The 21,993-nt window shown below is 37.3% G+C and overlaps 1 protein-coding gene across 3 annotated transcripts; it reads left to right on the forward strand.

Annotated features, from left to right (window-relative positions):
- Positions 1–841: 841 nt before the first annotated feature.
- On the forward strand, positions 842–18,855 carry chrnb1l (cholinergic receptor, nicotinic, beta 1 (muscle) like). 3 transcript variants are annotated; one of them, XM_008435594.3, is made up of 11 exons: positions 842–1,167; positions 7,088–7,221; positions 8,395–8,439; positions 9,563–9,672; positions 9,807–9,915; positions 10,117–10,264; positions 10,356–10,541; positions 11,471–11,694; positions 12,425–12,606; positions 16,847–16,985; positions 17,406–18,855. In XM_008435594.3, exons 1-11 carry the CDS (start codon positions 1,134–1,136, stop codon positions 17,544–17,546), a joined length of 1,452 nt encoding a protein of 483 aa, XP_008433816.2. In that variant the 5' UTR covers positions 842–1,133; the 3' UTR covers positions 17,547–18,855. The 3 variants fall into 3 exon arrangements, with proteins under 3 accessions (XP_008433816.2, XP_008433817.2, XP_008433815.2); XM_008435595.3 differs by lacking the exon at positions 842–1,167 and adding an exon at positions 2,050–2,603; XM_008435593.2 differs by lacking the exon at positions 842–1,167 and adding an exon at positions 3,816–4,403.
- Positions 18,856–21,993: the final 3,138 nt, after the last annotated feature.

A 21,993-nucleotide genomic window follows, 5' to 3' on the forward strand; every position in this document is an offset into this window, starting at 1 on the left:
GGCTCCATCTGTTGTCACAATGCTTCAGCACTGTGCATCACCTGCCCATTCAGCTAATATTAGACCAATTAGTAGGTCTAATAATAAGCGGTGGTTACTCCACACCGGGTTTCTCCTGATGTGTTCCTCATGTCTATTAGTTATTGTATCAATTCCCCAAGCAGAAAAACTGAATTTAACAAAGAAAATGTAGAATCTCCACTATTTATTATAAATTGTTCATACAGATTACATCTACAATTTGAAAAGCTGCAGTTCAGTTTTATTGTAGAGCATCTTCAAAAGTAACAATTTTATTATTTTTGTTCCATTTTTGGTCTTTTTCAGCGTTCATTATAATTAAATCAGCACCTAGTGATTTTTAGATATGAATATGTCATTATGTTAATTTAAAGCTTAAAAGAAACTGAATATACAGCCAAAGGTTACACGTAAGTTATGACTGAACTATAAACACTCAAAATATGATTAAATCACTTGAATGCAGCACATTTTTAGATGGGAAGCTAATGATGAGCCAGGCATGCAGGAGATGTATGATCTTTATTTAACATTGGGGAGATAATTTTACATTTTCTTGATCTCCGCCTACTTCTTGACGTAAGTCAGGTTCTGTTTTATGGCCTTTTCTGATTCTACACACCTACCTGTAAGTCAAATACACAGCAACTTAAAATCAAAGTAACACCTAACTAGAGTCAAGCTAACTAGAATAAGGTCAAAAACAACAGAAAAATTTCTGTCCGATAGTCCTTCCTACTAAATAACCGCAGTCAGGCTTTTCAGTAAACGGTTATGACCCCAAAGCGACCCGCATGCGCAGAAGAAGGATGTTGACGTCACACAGCTGCGCTCTGTTACAGAAATGGATCCCACTGCCTATGGGTCTACAGTAAAAGTTATTCAGCAATGTGAGATAACAGAATTGTCACACGATCATACAAGACGAAGGAAGCTAATAAAAAAACAAAGCACTTAAGACACTGATCGCAGATGACGTCAGTGTTGCCCGGATGTGCGGACAGAAAAAGCATAAACATAAATAGTGACGTTTGAAGAGCGTGTAACTTGGAAGATGAGGAAAGCAGCTTCGCTTCTTCAATACAAAATCACAGCGTGGAGCAACTTAAACCATGGTTGAAATGCAAAGGACTCAGCGGTTGAAAGGTAGGGGATTTTTTTAAACTATGGACGTATGACAGCTAGCATTAGCACTTGCTAGCACGAAATTAACTTGGATTACCTAACCAAGTTCCTGCGCCACAATAGTTGTAGATAAAAAATAAAAAAGATTTCTTAATGCTTTGCAGTTCATTTTTGCAATTAAATATCAATTTGGAAATGCCTGTTGTCTTGTCAAGCTTTGGTGAGCAACACTCAGCAGCTCTCACCGTTACTTTATCAGCTCTGTTTCATATAAAACAGTTCTTCATCTTGATTTGTGCTTATCAAATAACTATTGCTGGGCATTTATCTCTACATATTAATAACCTACATCCGAGGATCACAAACAAAATTAGCTGTTCAGACAGCTTACCGCTCTTGTTTGCCGGAAACTAAAATGGTGGTTCCCTGATCTAAATTTAGTAGTTTGACACACGTGATCAGTGGTAGAGCAATGACCTTTGGTGGATCATTGACCTTTGGTGGATCATTGACCTTTGGTGGATCATTGACTGTAACTATTGTAGGGAAGTCAGTCTGGATGTGCAGTCAGAGCCAGGAGTGGAGGGATTGTGATGTGACACTGAAACAGACTTCTTTTAATAATTTTTACATTTTCATAATTATAATTTTCAGCCATTGTTTACATCCAGATGGACCAGGTCCGGTTGCCGTTGGTGCAGAATTATGATGCATGTCAGCCATCAATGATATAAAAGTCAGATAAAAAGGAACGTCATTGTTCAGTTTGCTTACACTTTTAAAAATAATCGGATATGTATCCAATTTAGTACCACATACAGATGTAACACAAATCTGACTTTTTGGGAGGTTGAAAATATTGGAATTGGGCCGTTCAGACTGCTCTGAAAAAGTTGAATTGATTCACATTTCTATGATTGTTTTATGAGTAGCTGGTCAGTGATGTCTTCTTCAATGACATTTCTATATTCTTGATTTGAAGTGCGTGAAGCATTTAAAGCTGAAACTTTACACTCTCCCTCATCAGATCTTCCTGTTGACACTGCTGATAGCCCTTCAACACTCTACACCTTTACACAGCATTACCACTGCCGTACCGGTCAAGTTGCACTCATCTCCTTCCTCACACTCTTAGTTAACACTCTGGCCTTGCATGATACTGCAAATTAGCTGTTTAGCGGATGCATGAAAATACACAGGGGCCCCTGTGACCGATGTATTTATACCCAGTGCTTTGGCATTCACGGGGCAAACCTGAGACATTTCGCTTCTCTCGGCCCTCATTGTGGCTCTGATTTACGGCCAGGGGTTTTTTTAGAGAGAGGGCATAACATGACCCAGGAGGCAGGAGAGGACAGAGAGGAAGAGCTGGAGAGTAAATGACAGAAGAGCAAGCGCTAAATCACATAAATTATCCTCATAAAGAGCAAGTTCGGCTGGTCTAGATGAAGAAAGAGGTGAGTTAAAAGTCAGAATTTTTGATTTACCAGTTCATCTATGTCTCAGCACTCTGCAAGTATTATAAGTTATGGATCATGAGGAGGAACAAGATAGCTGATAAAAGCTAACAGATACAGCTATGAGTATAACTGCATTGCAGAGGCGTCAAAAAGACTCAGTTGAAGTGGTTCAGTCAACTGGTCTTGATGGCTCCTCGAAGCTCACCCGGTCTATTTGTCATCACTACATCACACCACAGGGCAGTGAAGCCAGTCTGTCGGTAGCTGCGTTTCCATTGCAAATGTGCACAAATCTTTGTTCATATTCTACTAATGTCGAATCTAATGTTGAATAAACACAATTTGCAATTGTGGTGTTTCCATTAAATAAGAAACAAAATTAAAATCTGAATAACTTTGTTCACACGATAAGTCATTAAAAATTATGGTAGCAACATGAGATATATTCATAATTCATCAATGGTGTTGGTGGAGAAATTGCAGTCTGTGATTTTACAGAGGAGCGATGAATGACCCAACTTTCTATGAGCTGATTGATGCTGTGAGAGCTCTGGTGGAACCAAAAACAAACCACCACCATCCTACTATTTTGTGTCATCTTTGTCGTCATTTCTGCCTGTGGTAACATCAGGATGTTGATCATGTGAACCAAATAAACAATTTCAAAAACATCGGGAATATCACAAAACAGCAGACACTCTCCATCACCTAGCAACCCAAGAGAGGCTCCAGCACATTTGGTCAACTGTGCTGACCAATACGCTGTACAATGGATGCTGGAAAAGACGAGTGTTTTTGTCTTTTTGAGAAATCACTTGCTGCATTCTTGTTGATTGTGCATTAGGCTCCACTTCTGCTTTCTGAAGATGTACAGTTATGCTATTGTACATCTGTTTGCAGCCATTTTCAGTGTGAGTTAGGAGCATGACCAGCGGCCGCTTATTTAGATTTAAAATGACAAGACGCCCTAAAACAGCTCATTCTGAAAGGAGCTCAAATTAGGCAGAACTTATCAGGCTAAAACCTGAAAAGGATTTTGTGGGGGAAAAAAATGCAATGAATATGTTTTGAATCACCCAGACATATCCTAACCTTTTCTTTAAGGAAATATAAAATTTGGCAAAAAAAAAAAGTATCCATCTATATCAAATGCCTATAGAAGAGGGCCAAATTTGTACTATTATTGGCTTGAGGATGAAGGGCATACAAAATTGTTCTAAGGGCCACAAATGGCCCTGAGCTTTATATTGGACACTCCTGAGTTACAGGATGGGAAGGATGTCCAATTAGCTACAGAGGCCTGCAGTAATCTGCTTCATCTTCAATAGATTATCAATCCTCCACCTATTCCTAGAAAAAAACCCTTCACAACTCATTCTGCCCTGAAAATATCTCCACTGTCATAATCCCATCCCCTACTCTTCCTACTCCTCCTCTTCCTCCACCCACCCGTCCCCTAACCTCAGATTGGTGAGCACCAACAGGTGTCCATGCCGCAGGCCTCCCAGTACAAACACATTCCACCCTTTCATGACTCCCAGCATGGGGCGCCCAATCAGTCCGTGGTTTGACCAGTGGAGCCACAAAGATCCGAAGGGGCGGGAGAGACGCGTGCTGGACGGACAGAGTGTCCCTCTGGAGGACGTAGTCTGGATTCAGGGGGACGGTACCGAGGCGTCAAAACGACTGCAGCCTTTAACCAGGATGTAATGGTGGCCATCATGGCTCAGAGGAGGTTGAGTTTCAACATGGACTCATTTATCATAATATGCTGCATTCTTTGTTTCACCTGCGCAGGTAGGGAATCTATAGTATTTTATTAGGTACATGTTAAAAGTTTCCAATATTATTATTATTTATTTATTTATTTTGGTCATTTCCTGCTTCAATTTCTATTGCTTTCTATTTTTATTGTTTGCTTTCTAATTTTTCAGTTTTTTCATGGCCCATGTATGTTTCTGAATAATAAGGTCTGATTGAAAGATTTAACCTTACCATACACAAGTAAAAAAAAAAAAACAAATAAACAAACAAAAAAGCAAAATAAGGGTAAAAAACAAGACAAAACTAATACAGAAATAGATAAACAATGTTTAAATTACTGTCAATGGCAAGAACACAAAGTGTGGACTGAAAAAGGTGTACATTTATTATATCTTTATTTTTTATACATGCATTATGAGGATCAAAATAGCAAAATGTTTCCTGTATATTGTCTCTGCTGAGTGTGTAAACAAACTAATAAAAAATAAACAATCGTAATCGAACCTTATTGTTTTTGCTTAGCATTCATAACAGCATTACATATTATAAGGTTTTTATATTGCAGTCAAGAAATCAGCTTCTTTTTTATTGTCATTTTTTAAAACAAATTTAGATATAAAATAATTCTATTTAAATAAAATGTAATTTCTGTTTGACCCCGAATAACACTCAGGAAAACAAGCTGTTGCACTTTTCTGGTTGGTGGCCTGTGGTGCAGTCCGACATCGATATTCTTTCTTGACAACATCAAATGCAAAATAAACACATAAATAAACCTCTACAGCTGAAATACACTTGGGGGGAGGGGGGGGGACAGGATATTTACTTTTATTTCCTTTTTATCAATGTTTTTTGTTTGTATTTTTTATGAAAAATGAAAATCTGTCATCTATTTTTTCCACAGGACCATCTAATGAACAAAATCAACACGTCATTGTTTGATAATCAGAATATATTTCTGTCCCCGTTGGAGACGGTATCCCAGAAACCCCTCTGATCCGTCTTCCTCGTAGCGTATCCGTCACATTAGCTCGGTGTCGATTGCTGCTCACTGTGTGACACTTGTTGACCCTTTTGTGTGTCTTGTTTGTCCCTCACTGTCTCTCCTGAGAATTATGTTTTATTTATTATATTCATCAGTCAGTTCTCATAATCCTGTTTCCTGCTGTCACCAGGAGAACAAGATTGGTGGTTCATAAAAGCTGTTTTTGTTCTAAAGGTTTCTGATAACTGAGTAAAATTGTGCGTCATTTTAATTAATTATATCATATTAATAATTCTATTTAATTTAAATGTCATCATTCATTCACAGATTTGTTGTACACTAAAGAATATTTCTGCTACTTTTGATGACTATGTCTCGACAGCTTGTGAGAAACTTAAATTCCGTTTCTCTAACAATTAAAAAACATTTTTAAATTATATTTAGATAAATATTTAAGTAAAGTTAAATATTAGGAATTTTACTGTATATTAAATCAAATTGAAATTTGGTTCCAGCTACCTTTGCAGATTGATTTTTCTTATTTATGCAATCAAAGCATGAATTAATTCAGCTGTCTGATTTATAGTTTTTATGATGTTTTTACAGTCATATCAAATAAGTCAGAATATGTGTTCAGTTCAGGCTTGATCGTCAGATTAAAATCACATTTTTAAAATAAAAATGCAAACAGCTTTTGAACACATTTCTCATTTTATTTATTCAAGTTATTTGAAAACATTCATTTTTTCTTTTCTAACGGAAGTTAAGATAGACAAAAAATAGACGCATCAAAGAAATTTTGAAGATTTTCAGCTGCAAATTATGTTGAATTTTGGACTTGAGGCTTGTTGTGGATTAACTATTTTATTGAAATACAGTAATTGAACCCTTGTGCTTGTTAAGACAGCTTTTGTTTTAGATCACTCTGTTTTGTCAATGATACAAGGCTTCAAATGTTGAGTTAAACATAATTTTCCACCAAGGATGTTCAGCAAAAGGCTACAGTCCAACCCATCATATTTTTAGGGTATGGCTGGATGATGTGCCTGAAAAACTAATCACAATATAACCATTTCAACATTTGCCCCATGTCTTCCCCTCTCTGATTGCCCTTTCCTGCTGAACTACTTTCAAATAAAGGCCACTAGAGCCAACAAAAAACCTTAAAAAAAAAAGGTACTTGTTCCATTAAGTAAAATAATCTGCCAATGGAATTAGTACTTTTTCATCAATATTCAAGAATTTAAAACAAGCTCCTATTTTTTGCTGAAAAGTTACTTGTAAGTTGATTTTATCTTATTTCAAGTGTAGAAAGTAGACAACAATACTTTAGGGTCATCTTTTTCTCAGAGTCTCCCAGGAAGCAACAGTCATCATCACCACTTTTTTCTTTTTCTTTTTTCTTTTTTCCAAGTTTCCTCACCGCCTGCTATGAGACGCTCTCTCTCTGCCATGAGGTCGGTGACCTCTACATTAAATAACAGATCAGCCGTGCATCCTGTAGATAGCGCTATGTCAGATGATAATTTTAGCCTGTAATCTTAGTGGGAATTGAACACAACACCAAACCGCAGCAGGTGTGACTTATCGATCCAGGGAACAAACGCACTGCCTTTCAGAGGCTTACGCTGGGAGTTCAAGCACACTTTGTCCAACCGTCCTGTCACTCGCTTTAAGCCGTTTCACATTTCTTTCCTGCACCATTCGTCACAGTAAATATTTGGTCCACCAGGCGCCTCGGAGACGGAGCGAAGACTCCACCAGAAGTTGTTCCAGGACTACAACGTGAAGGTCAGGCCGGCGCGCCACTGGAAGGAGAGGGTGACGGTGCGCGTGGGGATGACGCTGTCCCAGCTCATCGGCTTGGTGAATATTCAGCTAAACCAATAGAAACCATTCACTTATTATTGATAGAGGTGTGTATGCAGGAGAGGTGGGACTCTATTAGAAACACTTATTGAGTTCATTTCAGAGTTTTTAGTTGCGCTACAAAAACAAAATCTTACCTTTTGGTGTAGGTTTTAGTGCAAATAGAAGCTTTTTTTGAGTAAATAATTTGTTAATATTGATGAAAAGTACTAGTTTTCCTGACAGATTATTTTACTTGGATTTTTTTTCCATGTTGTAAATGAAATAATCTGCCAGTGAAACTAGTACTTTTTGTCAATATTAAGGAATTATTGACGTTAAACAAGCTTCTATGTCTTGCTTAATAAGTTAGCTTTGTCTTATTGTATGTGTGCAAAGATATTTGTGCTACAAACTAGACCAAAATTTGTGGTGAAATTTTTTGTTTTTTCAGTGTAATTAATTGTATTTTAACCAAAAACCATATATCAACAAATAAAGCAACATTTAAAAAAAAAATGCATTTGCTGCTAAATTGTTAGTTATTGAATGAATAGACAATAGCGAATAGCATAAAGAATATTCTTCTTACAAAGTAATTTTTTAGTGTTTTGGTTCCAAACTACACTATAAAAGTAGAATGTTGAACTTGAGAGAATACAAAAACATTTTCATTATTCTAAAACCTAAAAACAAAGTGGAAATTGTTGTTCTTTAATTTAAAAATCTAAACAAATGTCTTGTAGTAGATATTGTAAAAATAATAATTTTTTGCTTGTAGTTTTTATGGCGCTAAACAAATTTGATTTAGCTAGATGGAAAAAATGTCTCTCAGGCCTGTAAAAGTTGCTGACGGTCTTCTAAAAAGAAAAGGGATGATAAATAATCTCTCTGAAGGCTACAAGCTTTGGAAAGGTTGCCAACACAAAGTTCTGTCCTACAGGCACAGAGGAGTCGTACAGCCTGTTGGAAGCAGGGGAACCAATAATGTAGTAATGTAGATGCATATGGTGTCATGTAAAAAAGGGTTTTAAAGATGTACAGTTTTTTTCTGCTAAATAAATGTGTAAAATTATGACTAGACAGAGTATTTTTCTCATTATCCAAAACAATATAACATGACAAAGTAGGCTTAGATGTCAACAACACACATTAACGAACGTCAATGTTTTCCTTTCTGTCCTGCTGCAGAATGAAAAGAACAGCGAGATGACAACAAACGTGTTCATGAATCTGGTATGGGCTTAAAAACACTTTTCTGTAACGCCAAGCCGCTTTCTGACTCCCAAACCTAAAGGGATCCACCTCTAGATGAACATGCTGGGCTCAATATATTGTAATTTATGCATTAACCTAAAAGTTATCATACATAAAAACTCACAATTACTTCAACAATTACTTCAAAATCTTTATTATATTTATCACTTACAGAGGTTGCCTTTTGTATATACACAAAATATTTGTTGAACCAAACAAATGTGATTGACTTTTGATCTACTGTTTACCACATTAGCTATAGCTAACAGTGTTAGAATGAGCTAACAGCATTAGCAGGAGCTAACATGGACTCTAAACAAATCAGTGGGTAATGAATGGATGTTTAAAGTGTCAATGAGGCATCTTTAAATCGTTGTAACACAGAACAAAGCACAAAAATTACTGTTCAGAGTGGACGGAGCTAGCATTAGCATTTAGCATACATCATCCATCCAACATGGTGATGTCTCTGCAACAATATTTTCTTTAAATTTAATAGAAAACTTAACAACCTACGGTATTTTTCGCTGTATTGTTTTCACATCTGAAGTGAATATTAATCAAAGTTAATTGTTACAACTAGCTGTGGATCCCTTTAATCATTGTAGGACAGGTCATTGTAGATAGAAGAAAAAACAGTGAATTTCCCACCAAAAATTCAGAAATTTTGAGATTAATCTCAGAAAATTTGTAGAAAAAACAAGGACATTTCTGAGATAATGAAAGTCAAAAATGTTATAGAAATTTTAATATAAAGTTTAGAAATGTTCTTTAAAAAAAACTAAAAACTCTCCAATGGATATTTCAAAAGTCAAAAATGTTCAACTTTTGAAAAGTTTTGACTTTTCACACTCAGGAATTTCCAAAAGTTTTTTCTAGTAAATTTCTTATGTTTTTTTTGTGGAAATTTGTTCCTATTTTTTCTTTCTACAATGGCCATAATACACGTTGTACTCTAAAACTACCTTAACACTTCTGGGTTTAATCTCTGATCTGGGAAGCCGACATTGGCATCAGTTACTCAGAACATATCTGTTCCTCTTTTGTTTTCTTTTTGTTACCATTTCAACCCTTTCTTCTGTTTTTCCTGCATCCATCCCAGAACTGGACAGACTACAGGTTGTCATGGAAACCGGAGGAATACGACAACATTGCTGTTGTGAGGATTCCTCCCAACAAGGTGTGGCGTCCTGACATCTACCTCATAAACAAGTGAGTGCTGTGTCTCCGCCAACACAATAACCCGTCATGACTGAGGCAACAGGTTTGCTACAATAAATAAATGAGTGATTTTATGCGTAAAGTGTGAATGAAGGTCTGACGTTTGTCTTTATTCCTCCTCACAGTCACGACGGGCAGTTTGACGTGGCTCTGTACGTTAACGTCTTGGTTTACAGTAACGGTATGGTCTCTTGGCTGCCACCTGCCATCTACCGTAGCTCCTGCTCCATTGAGGTATAAAACTAGCCTACACTCTATAGGTGTGTGGTTTGTGTTGATCAAATCCCAATTTTCTTGCTTTTTGCTACATTAACTTGGTATCAGAAATGAGAAAGCTTGTAAACTAGAAGTAGGAGTAGTGTGAGACAAAAATATAGCATCTTGTTGATGGCAAATAAAAGTATACTGTGCTTGGTTCTGTTATATAATCTGTAGGTGGCATATTTCCCATTTGATTGGCAAAACTGCAGCATGGTTTTCCGGTCGTACACCTACGACGCTTCAGAGGTCGACCTGCAGGTCTACCTTGACGAGAACGGGACAGAAATCCATGAGATCGTCATCGATAAAAATGCTTTCACAGGTTTGTTCCAAACAGACACTTATCTAAACCCACTTATTCTGGTATTTATTAATTTCTTTGACATGTTGGAGTGTCTTTTCGTTCGCCGCAGAGAATGGAGAATGGGCCATTCGTCACAAACCAAGCAGGAAGAACGTTGGAGACGATCTGTACGAGGACATCACCTTCTACCTCATCATAGAGAGGAAGCCGCTCTTCTACATCATCAACATCATCGTTCCCTGCATCCTCACCAGCGTGTTGGCTATATTCGTCTTCTACCTGCCGCCTGGAGCAGGTCAGCATGAAATGATCATCATAAGCTGTATTGACCTTTTACAAAACATCTCTGAATCACGTTGAGGAACGGGAGAATTGAACGGAGCGGCTGAGATTGTTTTCCAAAGTAGTTTTTGCCGAAATCGTTTCTACTTGTTCAAGCTGAGCTTATTTGTCTGTGGCTGTAGTACACTTATTTGGTACAACAACCATTGTAGTTATTAAAAAGAGGAGTAAATTTCCCTCCGAAAATTAATTTTTTTAGAAAAAAATTATATAGAAAAAAACAAGGAAATTTCAGGGTTTCAAAAGTTGAAAATATGCTACAAAGAAACATACATTTTGAGATTGTCAGAAATTTTCTAGAAAAAACATTGAAATGTCTGAGTTTGAAAAGTGAAAAATTTGCTGAAAAAATTCTCTGACATTTTCTAGAAAACCTGAAAAGTCTCAAAAGTCGAAACGTTTCTGACTTTCGAAACTCAGAAATTTCTGGCAGAAATGTACTTCTCTTTTTTTCTATCAACAGTGTCCTTTATGTCACATCGTAACTTGGGGTTTATGGACAGCTGTGTTTACAAAAGTTTGAAATAGCTAGCTCATGAAACGACCCAAACCTCCTTATTTTGATGAAATCGCCAACTTTCCCTGAATTTACTCCACATGATTTAAACTACTTTGGCATAAACTACACATGCTACACGGTGCAGACACTCTGTCTGCGCCGATGAATATTTGAACAGTTGGAGGCTCGCAGGTTGTGATTAGATCATTGGACTTTTAGCCAGACATGATGACTCCATTATTAGGTTTGGAAAAGTAAAACAAAGTGCACGTTAAAATCAGAATTTCTCTCTTTTAAAGCAAATATTAACACTTTCTGGCTCTAATCAGGATTTCCAGCTTGTGTATAAATCCTAACTTGTTGTTTTATTCTTCTGTCTCCAGGGGAGAAGATGACTCTCTCCATTTCCGTCCTGATCGCTCTCACTGTCTTTATGTTGCTGCTGGCCGACAGAGTCCCTGAAACTTCACTCGGCATCCCCATCATCGTCAACTACGTCATGTTCACCATGATCCTGGTCACCTTCTCCGTCATCCTGAGCGTCGTCGTCCTCAACCTGCACCACCGAACGCCCAGCACCCACATCATGCCAAACTGGGTCAGAAAGGTAAGAATCGCCTTTCTGTTGACACTTTGCAACTTAATCACATTGAGGTGCCATGATAGACATCGTAAATTAGGAACAGGACTATTGAACATGATTGTTTTTCCAATAGTTCCAATAGTTTCTACTTGTTCAAGGTGAGCTAATTTGATTCCTCACGTGTTTGGTCATTTGGTCAAACTGGCGACTTTTTCTGAATTCTCGCCACATGATTTAAACCACTATGTCATAAACACTGTTTCACTGTTTGACTCAAGAGTTTAGATACTAGCCAGTATTGTTCATATATGCTACGCTGCATGGTGGTGCGGCATCGTCTCCATGGTTACTAAAGTCTCAGTCTCTGCAATATCTGATTGCATCATAAAGTATATGAACGTTAATCTTCTTACTTTGTAAAAACTGTTAGCTCAAATCCACAAGTACACTGAGGTCTGCTAGGCCTTCCTGTTAGCCATGGCCGCCATCTTCCGTCCTCAAAAGTTATACAATAAAATAACAAGTTTGGTTTTTCATACTTGTTTGATTGAGGTTAATAATGTAGCAACTATGATCATTTTACATTTTACAACTGAATAAAAGTGATGCTAGGCCATCTACTGTAAGCTACAATGCTAATGCATCGTGACGAATGGCCCACCTTCTGAAAAGTGTAATGTTATGTGTAAAGGGCCAGTACCAATTAAAAATCCCATTTCACAGCTTCACTTTACTGTTAAACCTAAATTTGCAGGTGTTCATTCACATCCTGCCCAGATACATTGGCATGATGAGACCAAACCCAGAAGAACCTTTACTGGAGGAGGACTCTGAGAAGGACGACACGTCGTTCCGTGGTTTCAGTGGACGCCAACCTGGAGGAGAGTACTTCTTCCGCAAGATCAACCCTGACCTTGTCTTACCATGGAGAGGGAGGTAGGGTTATGCTTAGGAAGGTCTAACGTCAAAGAAAAAGCAAATTTTTAGTTTAAAGGAGACCTTTTATGTAAAATTCACATTTTGGACATTTTTATGCTTCCATTTAAGTCTCTACTGCTTACAAAAATAAAACGTTTTTGGCAATAAATAATGTTTGTTGTTGGGCGTCTGGAAAGTGAGCTGTTTCAAAATCCTCCTGATTGTTAAGTCACTATTAGGCCTGTCACAATTATCAATTTTGCCGGAAGGTAATTATTGCGATAATTAATACTATTTTTGTTTTGAGACCATTTTCAATCAATATATTGATAATGGGACAATAATGCAAGTTTGCTAGTCAAAACCGAACTTGAATTTTGTACAGAACATTTCACACTAACTAGAAGATTTGTTAATTATCCAAAATAAGTGCTTTGATGTTGCCACATCAAAGCACTTGCCACTTGCCGCATTCTTGTTGGGTGTGCAGGAGGCTCCACTTTTGCTTTTCAAAGATGTACGATTGTATAATTGCGCATCTTTTTGTAGCCATTTTCACGTGTGAGTGTAAACTTTGAGTTGAGAGCCAGCGGCAGCTTATTACAATTTAAAGCGACTAAACGCCCTGAAACAGAAAATAGACTGAAATAACCAGACTGAAATCTCTTTATCTGCAAATGATTAAGTGTAAAAAAATGTTAGAAACATGTTTTATATAACAGACAGACTCATCCTAACCTGTAAAATTTCATAATCTGTAACTCTGCCTACTTTTTAGGGTTTGTTTGAAATGTAATCAGAGAAACTTATTTCATTTGTACGTGTTTATTTTAAAGATAAAAAGTCACAGCTGACTTCACTGTGGCTAATGTTTGAAAAAAGAAATATCCCGAGACTTACCACTTGACTCTGGCATCAGAAGCATTTCGGCGCTGTCATGAAGCCGGCCCGGTTCCTCGGCATCTCCGTCCCGTTCCAGAGGCATCAGATTCAGCCTCAGCTAAGCCCCGCACTCCCATTGACAGTCGCCAGCCACTAAGCCTCTATTTAGGTTGGGCATTAGGGGGTAATCCCACTGAAAGGAGGTGGAGGGTGGCGAAAGAACAGAAAGGGAGAGATGGCCGCCATTGTTGACTGATCGGGCCACAAGAGGCCTGATGTTCAATGGAGTAGAAACAAAGAGCTTTCATCGACATATTTGCATTTTGCTTCTGCTGTTTAGCTTGCAAGGCAATCAGACTGGAGGTATTTTGGTTGATTTTACCCATTTGTGTGTTTTAATTTGGTAGAAATGGTGGAAAAAAGTGTTTAACATGTCCAGAAGGTTGACAGTAAATTGTCCCAGGAGTTATTGCGATAAACGATAATATTGTTGTTTTGAGACCATTTTCAAGTAATATAATGCTAATGGCATAATAGAATACAACTTTAAATTCTAATGAATACTTAACATTGGAATATCCAAAAAGATAAATGACAAGTAATATGAATTATGAAGTTTCTGTAGACCTAATTATCCTTCAAAATAGAGCAAGTTGAGACCAAAACACCAGGCTCAATTCTAGTGTCAAGTTTTTGGCAGAGAAAAATTATAAATCATGCAAATGGAAATGTATCATCCGATTAATTGATTTCTTGCTTATTGTGATAGAGCTACTTGAAATAAATAAATAAAACGATTGTTTTTGGACATGTAAAATGTCTTCTAGTGTCAGTGTGGAGTGTTCTGCACAAAATTAAAATCTACTGGTCTTTGAGAGGGCGAACCTGAACTATTGCCAGTATATTACTAGGAAATGATCTCAAAATGTCCAGCAAATTTGTTATCATCAAATTACAGTCTTGGATATACACGGTCTAATACGCTTTCCTGGTTCTTCATCATTCGATTCCTGAAACTCTTTTATTTCTTTGAATGCATTCCGGTTGTATAAGTGAGCGCACACCTGTCACAGTGAGGCCATTTATTATACAGTCTGTGTATGTAGTGTACAGTTACAGGCGTGCGCCGTGGTAAAGTGTGGCACCAGCCGGAGGAAGGGGTCAGACGAGCCAGACACACGGAGACGGTGCGACAACACATGAATGAAGCAGCTGATTGAAGGCGTGTGCTTGTAGATTAGTGAAAAGGAACAGTTAATAGTGCTGTGCGTGCTGCATACCGGCCACATTCAATACCGCGGATTGCTGGAGAGCTGAACATTGTGATTACCTGGGCTTGAGACGAAGCTAAAAACGTAAAACACCAACCCTAATGTTTAGAGCCTTCAGAAATTGCAGGCGAGCCTTTAGCTAAACTGGCGCGCTTTTTAAAAAACGGCTTTTATCTTAACTGTAAAGTTTGTCAAAACTGGTCTGCTTATCCTGTAAATTCATTTTGTAGAGTCAAAAAGTTATTTTCTCCAGACTTTCTATGCTAAATGAGTTACTGTTACTCCGCCCTTTTTCAGTTGGTGGTTGCCGTAGCAACCAGTAACTGCCCGCCCCTCCCCTATTTTTCTGTTGCCCTCTGTAACTGTAGTTTGAATTATTCTGTGTTTTCTTTACAAGTATTATATTTTAACTTACATTTAAGATCAATTTAATTATAAACAAGGTTTCATGCGTAATTTTGCCACGTTATCATAATTAATGTTGTGTGTTTTAGATGTTTAATTGAACAACTGCTAACAGCGGTTAACAGTTCGTTGGGAGCCATTGCTCTGTAGTTTGTTTAAAGTTATTGTGTTTTTATTTAATGTAAAGGGACAGAGGCTTCTGGACTGATGTTAACCAGTTTGAGTTTCTCTCTTATTAGAATAAATACAATAAACGTGAGAGTGTGTGTTATAAAAAGTCAATATGCAATAAATCAATCGCATGATAAATTAAAACTAATTCAATATTTTCCATTTGCATAATTTATCATTTTTCTCATTCTACCAAAACCTTGTTGACAAAAAGTTTCATTCTAGTGTTTTGGTCTCAACTAGCCCTTTATTAAAGAATAATTATATTTACAGAGACTATACATAAAGAAAATCTTGTATATTTCCTGATATACAAAGATCCTGCTGCTTGATCTTAATATTTCTTTTATGTATAAAATTCAAATGCTTCCTCCTGCACTTTTTTCGGTCTACACTTTGAAGGAACAGCTGTGACTGTAAGAATCCTTCAGAGGTCAATGCATCACATAAATGTTGCCTCAAAGGCACCAACTGCATGGGGGCAACACCGAGTCCGTCATGGTTGCCTCATGCAGGACAGATAAAGTCACTGATGGTATGCAACAGAGCTATGCTACCGAGTCATGACATAAATCACAGCTTATGGAGCCTGTGAACGGTGTCACTGTTTTGACCACACACTGTGTAGACTGACAGTTATTACACAAACAAGTCAAAAAATGTTGGCGATTGTCAGAGATTTGACATCAAAAATACTTTTGCAAGTGTATAAATCACTGAATTGCCACTGCAATGTTTTTGTTTATTTCTTTTGTTAAAGTATCTACTGACTGGACTGTGCTATACAAACAAGTTTGACTTGATTTTAACATTTCTGACAAGTCTTAGCTTAGCATGCTAACATTTGATAGTGAAAATAATCAATATTGTCACAGTTAACATGTCATCAACTTACTAATGTTCTGTTCAGAACAACATGCTAACTAAGCTAAACATGCTATGTTCAAATGAGTATCCTGTGATAGAATTTTAAGCTAATATGCTAACATTTTATGCTAGGTTTGCTCTGAATTTATCAGTTTTGATTTTGTTATGGTCTGAATTTTAACTTAAATGTTTATTTAACTGAAACACAAAAACTCATCACATTAAACCTGCTAACTGTGACAGAATTTTAATGGATTACGTTTAGCTCGCATGATAACCTGGTATGCTAATCTTACATGCTAAGTACTAGTTGGATGCATCAGTTTGTATGTACAGTCAGATGTTTTGTCAAAATCTTAATAATGTTCATTCAATTGATACCATACAAAAAACTAACCAGAGTTACTGATAGAATTTTAACATGGTATTCTAGCTAGTGGGCTAACTGGTAGTATGTTACCGCTAATTGCCAAGTTTTGTCTTAGTTTTTATACTGCCACTTGTGTTTTGAGGCCAAAATTTCCACCATTTTTCATTTAGGCACTAAAAATTAATTAAACTAATATGATGATGAAGTAGTAAGCTAAAGTAGCTAAGCTAGCCACATTTTGGGTTAGCTAGAAATCCATCCTTCACTCTTTCAGTTTGTGCGTTTATTTCAGGTGTGAGAGCACAGTGCAGCTCCAGCAGCTCCCGAACTCGGACCGGTTCTGCCTGATCCTCCCTCCCAACCTGAAGTCGGCCATCGACGCCGTGACCTACATAGCCGAGCAGCTGAAGAAGCAGGACACGGACGATTCGGTGAGTGTTTGGGCCGTACGAGCGGCGGATTGCAAAGAACTACATTAACTGTAGTTAAGTACATTTTTTGAGTATCTTTATTTGATTATTTTTTGGGGAACTTTTAACTTTCGACTGCACTACATTTCTAGGAAGCTTGTTCCTTTGACTCAGAATGGCTTGGTAGTTCGCTGTTAGCTGAATGTCTGATGTTTGTAAGCTTCTATGTTAATTAGGGCACCATTTCATTACCAATGTTGCTGTTTGTGGGAAGAATCTTTTTTTTTTTTTTTCATAGTGTTTGGTATGTTTGGTATGTAATATTTTTACTGAAGTACTAGAGCCGAGTACTTTGTCCACCATCAGGCCCAAACCAGCTCTGATTTGTGGCGCTGAATGGAGCCGAGTCGGCGCTAACAGGAAGTGGCGTTTGTGTTCCAGATGACAGGAGACTGGCAGTTCATCGCCCTGGTGGTGGACCGCCTCTTCCTGTGGCTGTTTGTCATCATCACCACCCTGGGAACCCTGGCCGTGTTCCTGGATGCCAGTTTTAATTACACACCGGACAACCCGTTCCCATAAAGGACCACATCGCTAAAACACACTGTGCAGGTCAAACGCTCCCCAAGTCGAACTTTCCTTGACCAAAAGGTTGTGTTTGGTTCTGGTCAGCTTGTTTTGTGAAGTTGCCTTTCTCTGAAAAGTAAACAGATGCCAAATGTTGAATCAAATGTGTTATTTTTCTACAATTTATGCATTCAGTCCAGTTTTATGACGCCAAAAACTTGAATTTTGTGCATTTTGCACTTAAAACTCACTGGGTGTAGTTTATATTTGTATCCAGTAGAGGGCAGTGTATATGTTTTAATCAAGACTGCGGCTGTTTCATGTGTTATTGCTGCACTTCTGTTGTGTTTAAGACAGCCACATTCTGAAGCAGGGATTTTACTATAATTATTATAATTACATGTTTCTTTAGTGTTTTTATTGGATTTTGAGTCGGATCCAAATGAAAACTGCAGTTTTATTTGATAACGTCCTTAAAGGGATTTACTTTCCTGTCCCTTTGGTTTTGTTTGTGATACCAGATTACAGCCTGGAAGAAACTGAAGAAATTTACAAGTTAAAATCTCAACATGAGAACATTTCTTATTACTGGCTCTCAATGGTGTACATGTTTTAAAATAAAATCCATTTTACTGTTAGTACAAAACATCCACTTGCATTCACAGATCATGTTAAATCAAACCAATGTTGCTACCATAATTAGCTTTAGTTGCTACTTTTTTTCTCTGTGTCTGAGCAAAATGAAAGCGATAGCCTTAGGCAGGATCTAGAGTATAAGCTGAATTTTAACTTCCCTTCCATCCACATCATGTGTAGCATTAGCTTAAAGTAGTTTTTTAGGACAAATTTACACAGGTTGAGTCATGTTAAGTATAAAATAACATTTTGACAAATACATGATGTAGTGCAGTTAAAAGAAAAACCGTCTATGTGGAAAACAGTGAGACTCACACAACCAACCAGTTGCCAATTTAAAGTTGGTTATTCGGGGTAAACATGCATTTGAACAAACCTGAGCACATCAGAGTAACAGTGCTGGTCAGAAGAGGAGCATAAATGTATCTGTTTGGTCAGAGTGTTTGTGCATTAAATTATCCTGCAGTTTTTGTCATAAGTGGTGTTTTCCTACCATCGTGAATTACAGACACATCAGTTTTGGTTAGAACTGCAAACTGATGCTTTCAGTCAGTGTTTCTCCTCTTCCTTGTTGGATAAATCTGCATTTAAATGTTTACTTCATTAACTGAAACTGGATTATTAAGACTAAAGTGTCTGTAGTGGCACATCTAAGTTTGGTTATGTAAATAAAACTTCTTCACTCGTTTCTTTTTCCTCTTTATTTGTTAAACTTTGTTATGGAAATGAAAATGATCAATATGAGTTACAACCATGAATTCAGTTAAAATCATGACTCCCAAAATAACAGTGTCAGAAACTGGCCACCCTCTAAAAATACATAACATTATGTCCCTCTATTTGTTTACAAATACATTTATTATCATTTAAAATTAGTTTCTTTTATAAAAATGATTAAAATGTGTATTTATTTCACCTATCATTAAAATTTCACATTTTGCATGTTTCTGTTTTCCATTTGGGTTTCTGCTCCTTTTAAAAATACCCACCCAGCTGTTTTTGTTAATAAGTTAAATGTTTTTTGGTGTCTGGAAAACGAGTCGTTTTAAAAACCTCCAGATTAAGTCTTATTCCACGAGCCAAGCCTGTTACCTAGCAACCCCAGCTGAACTCGAGCACGTTTGGATTGGCTGCTGGAAAAGACAAGGGTTTTGTTGTTGACTTAACACCCAGACACCACTTGCTGCTTTCTTGCTGGTTGTACAGGAGGCTCCGATTCTGCTTTTCAAAGATGTACGGATATGTAATTGCGTATCTATTTGCAGCCATTTTCATGTGTGAGAGTAAACGTTGAGCTGGGGGGCGTGACCAGCAGCAGTTTATTTGGATGTAAAGTGACAGGAGGTTGTTAAAGAAGCTCATTTTGAAAGAAGCCCAAAAGAGGCAGAACTGAAATGAATGATTTTGTGTAAAAAATGCATTTAAAATGTTTTGAATAGACCATAGATATATTTTTAACCTCTTCAGGGAAGCATAATAGATCACCTTTACAGTGTGAGTGAGAACAGTGAAGCCATAAGCCCCGCCCCTTTGACAAATTCCGCAAAATGCCGAAGTAGGCGGAGCTAAGATCCACTGAGGGGCGTGGCTAAGAGTGGGGATGAGCGGAGGGGTTTATTAACCCTTTCATGCATAGTGGTCACTACAGTGGGCAGCTGTCTAAAAGCCATTTTCTTGTTCTTCTCGTGGATTTTTATGTTAGAAATGCACACAGATCACTGAAGTGGACATTAATGCATCATAAAATACACCATTGATTATTTTTATTAAATCCAATTTGGCCGACAGACAAAAAAGCATGCCAACCGACCCGATCCCTCCTTCTACTGTGGACGACTCTTGCAAGTAAAAAAAATATTGTGACATCAGATAACGCCTGAAGAACAACACTACTGATGTATTTTTCATATAACTTTGTATTTGAAGAAAATTACAATTGATCGCATGAAAAAATAAAAAAGATTTTTACAAAAAAAAAATTTTCCTACCTTTTTTATATGCCTTAAGAAAATAAAAAAATAAATTGGAAAAAAAATCCTCAAAGGATCAAAAGGGTTAAAAAAAATTTCTCGGTTGTTATGGCAACAGCACTGCAGCTCAGCAAACACAGAAATAGAGCCCTAAATATATATTTATTTAGGGGTTAGTTACGTTTTATTGCTGCTGGCGTTTGTTTTTTTAATCTTGCTTTTCTTACGCTCCATCCTGACGCCCAGTGAAGCGACGACAGACCAGAAGAATGAAGCCACAAGACCAGGAACACCATTTCTCAGTATTGTGCAGCAGACGGGGAGCATGAAGGGGACAGGCGCCGCCGCCCTCATTCACACCCCCACAGAGCCTTTTCAGGAGAAAAGTGTTTTATCGCTGATGCCTCAGTGACTTCCACTTAAAGGACTTCTTCAGCCGTTGTCTTTGTACTGTACTGCTCAGCTCAGACCCACAGGAGGCCTCAGAAAGAGGAGGCAGAGCCCCTTTAGGAATGCTGTTGAGGCTGATTTAGACGTTTTTTTCCTCTTTGGCTCCTTCTGAGCATTGTGCGACGGCGAAACCACCAAGATGAATGTGTGTTTACGCTTTAAAGAAGTGGGAAAAGGGTAGAGATGACTGGAAATGCGTGGTGGGGGGGTTTCTTTGGATTCGGACCTCATATAAATCAGGTTTCCAGTAGTAACAGCACTGGAAGGACTGGGATTTTCCTGCTCCTCTTCCTCACCCATTATGTTCCTGACCTCTAGATTTTCTTTATGTACAAAATGTCCTTACTTTCTCTAATCCAAATATTTAAAAAATGTAGAAACCTTCGTCTTTATCGTTTGTTTCAATGAGAAGCAGATTAATTCCTCGCTGCAACAATGGGGTATTTGTTGCTTCAGCAGCTGAAAGGAGGAGAGCCATAGTGACAAGAGAGGCTGGAAACACAAGAACATGAGAAACTGAAGGATCAGAACAAGACAGACATATTCCATTCCTGGATATGCAGGTTCCGGATATGCAGGAACCATATCCAGGATATGGTTCCTGCAAATCCTGGATATGCAGGAACCAAACTCTGAGAACAATTAGTCAAAATAATACCATTAACCGGGGTATGACCTTTTTAAGGCTGCATTTAAGCCATTTTTTAATTATAAACAGTTAAACGAGTCGTTGTAGCATCTACGGAAGATAATTAGGGCCAAAAAAGTAAAAAAAAAAAAAAAGAATTCTGACTTTCAGAATTACAGTTGAAAGCAAATATTTTCATACGCCTAACAAAAAAACATGTACACCTCTTTTGCTCGCTGTCTGAAGTTAAATCAGACTAAACTTAACTTGTTTCAGGTTTTCAACTTTTGAAATTCAGAAATTGTCAAGATTTTCTAGAAAATTTTCAAGATTAATCTCAACAATTTGCAGTTTTTTCTTGCATATTTTTAAGATGAATCTCAGAAATTTTCCAGAGTAAACATCGAAATTTCTGAGTTTGAGAAGATAAAACTTTGATGGGAAAACACTCAGAAATGTTTAGATTAATCTCAGAAATCTTCTTGGAAAAAAGACTTTGAAATGTGTTAAGTTGTACCCCATAAGCCAAGCCTGTCGCCTGTCGCCTGTTCTGAGTTTTTATCTAGAAAAAAAATTCAGGTTTCTTCTGGCAAATGTTGAGATTAATCTAGAAATAAGATATTTCTGATCTTAAAAAGTCACAATTTTGCTAGAGAAAAAACATCAGAAGTTTTTAGATTAATCTAAAAAGTTTTCTAGGAAAAACTTGTGAGATTTTAGAGTATGAAAAATTGCTAAAAAATAAATAAAAAATGAAATTTTGAAATTCATCTCAGAA

The sequence above is a fragment of the Poecilia reticulata genome, chromosome 18 (genome assembly GCF_904066995.2).
Source record: "Poecilia reticulata chromosome 18, P_reticulata-male-v2, whole genome shotgun sequence".
NCBI lineage: Eukaryota > Metazoa > Chordata > Actinopteri > Cyprinodontiformes > Poeciliidae > Poecilia > Poecilia reticulata.

What these genes read in the sequence shown, in the direction of transcription:
- chrnb1l (XM_008435593.2), top strand. Translation starts at nt 4,316, where the DNA reads ATGGTGGCCATCATGGCTCAGAGGAGGTTGAGTTTCAACATGGACTCA. An exon ending in TGTCCCAGCTCATCGGCTTG is followed by an intron (nt 7,222 to 8,394) that starts GTGAATATTCAG and finishes GTCCTGCTGCAG; the next exon opens with AATGAAAAGAACAGCGAGAT. An exon ending in AGCAGGACACGGACGATTCG is followed by an intron (nt 16,986 to 17,405) that starts GTGAGTGTTTGG and finishes TTTGTGTTCCAG; the next exon opens with ATGACAGGAGACTGGCAGTT.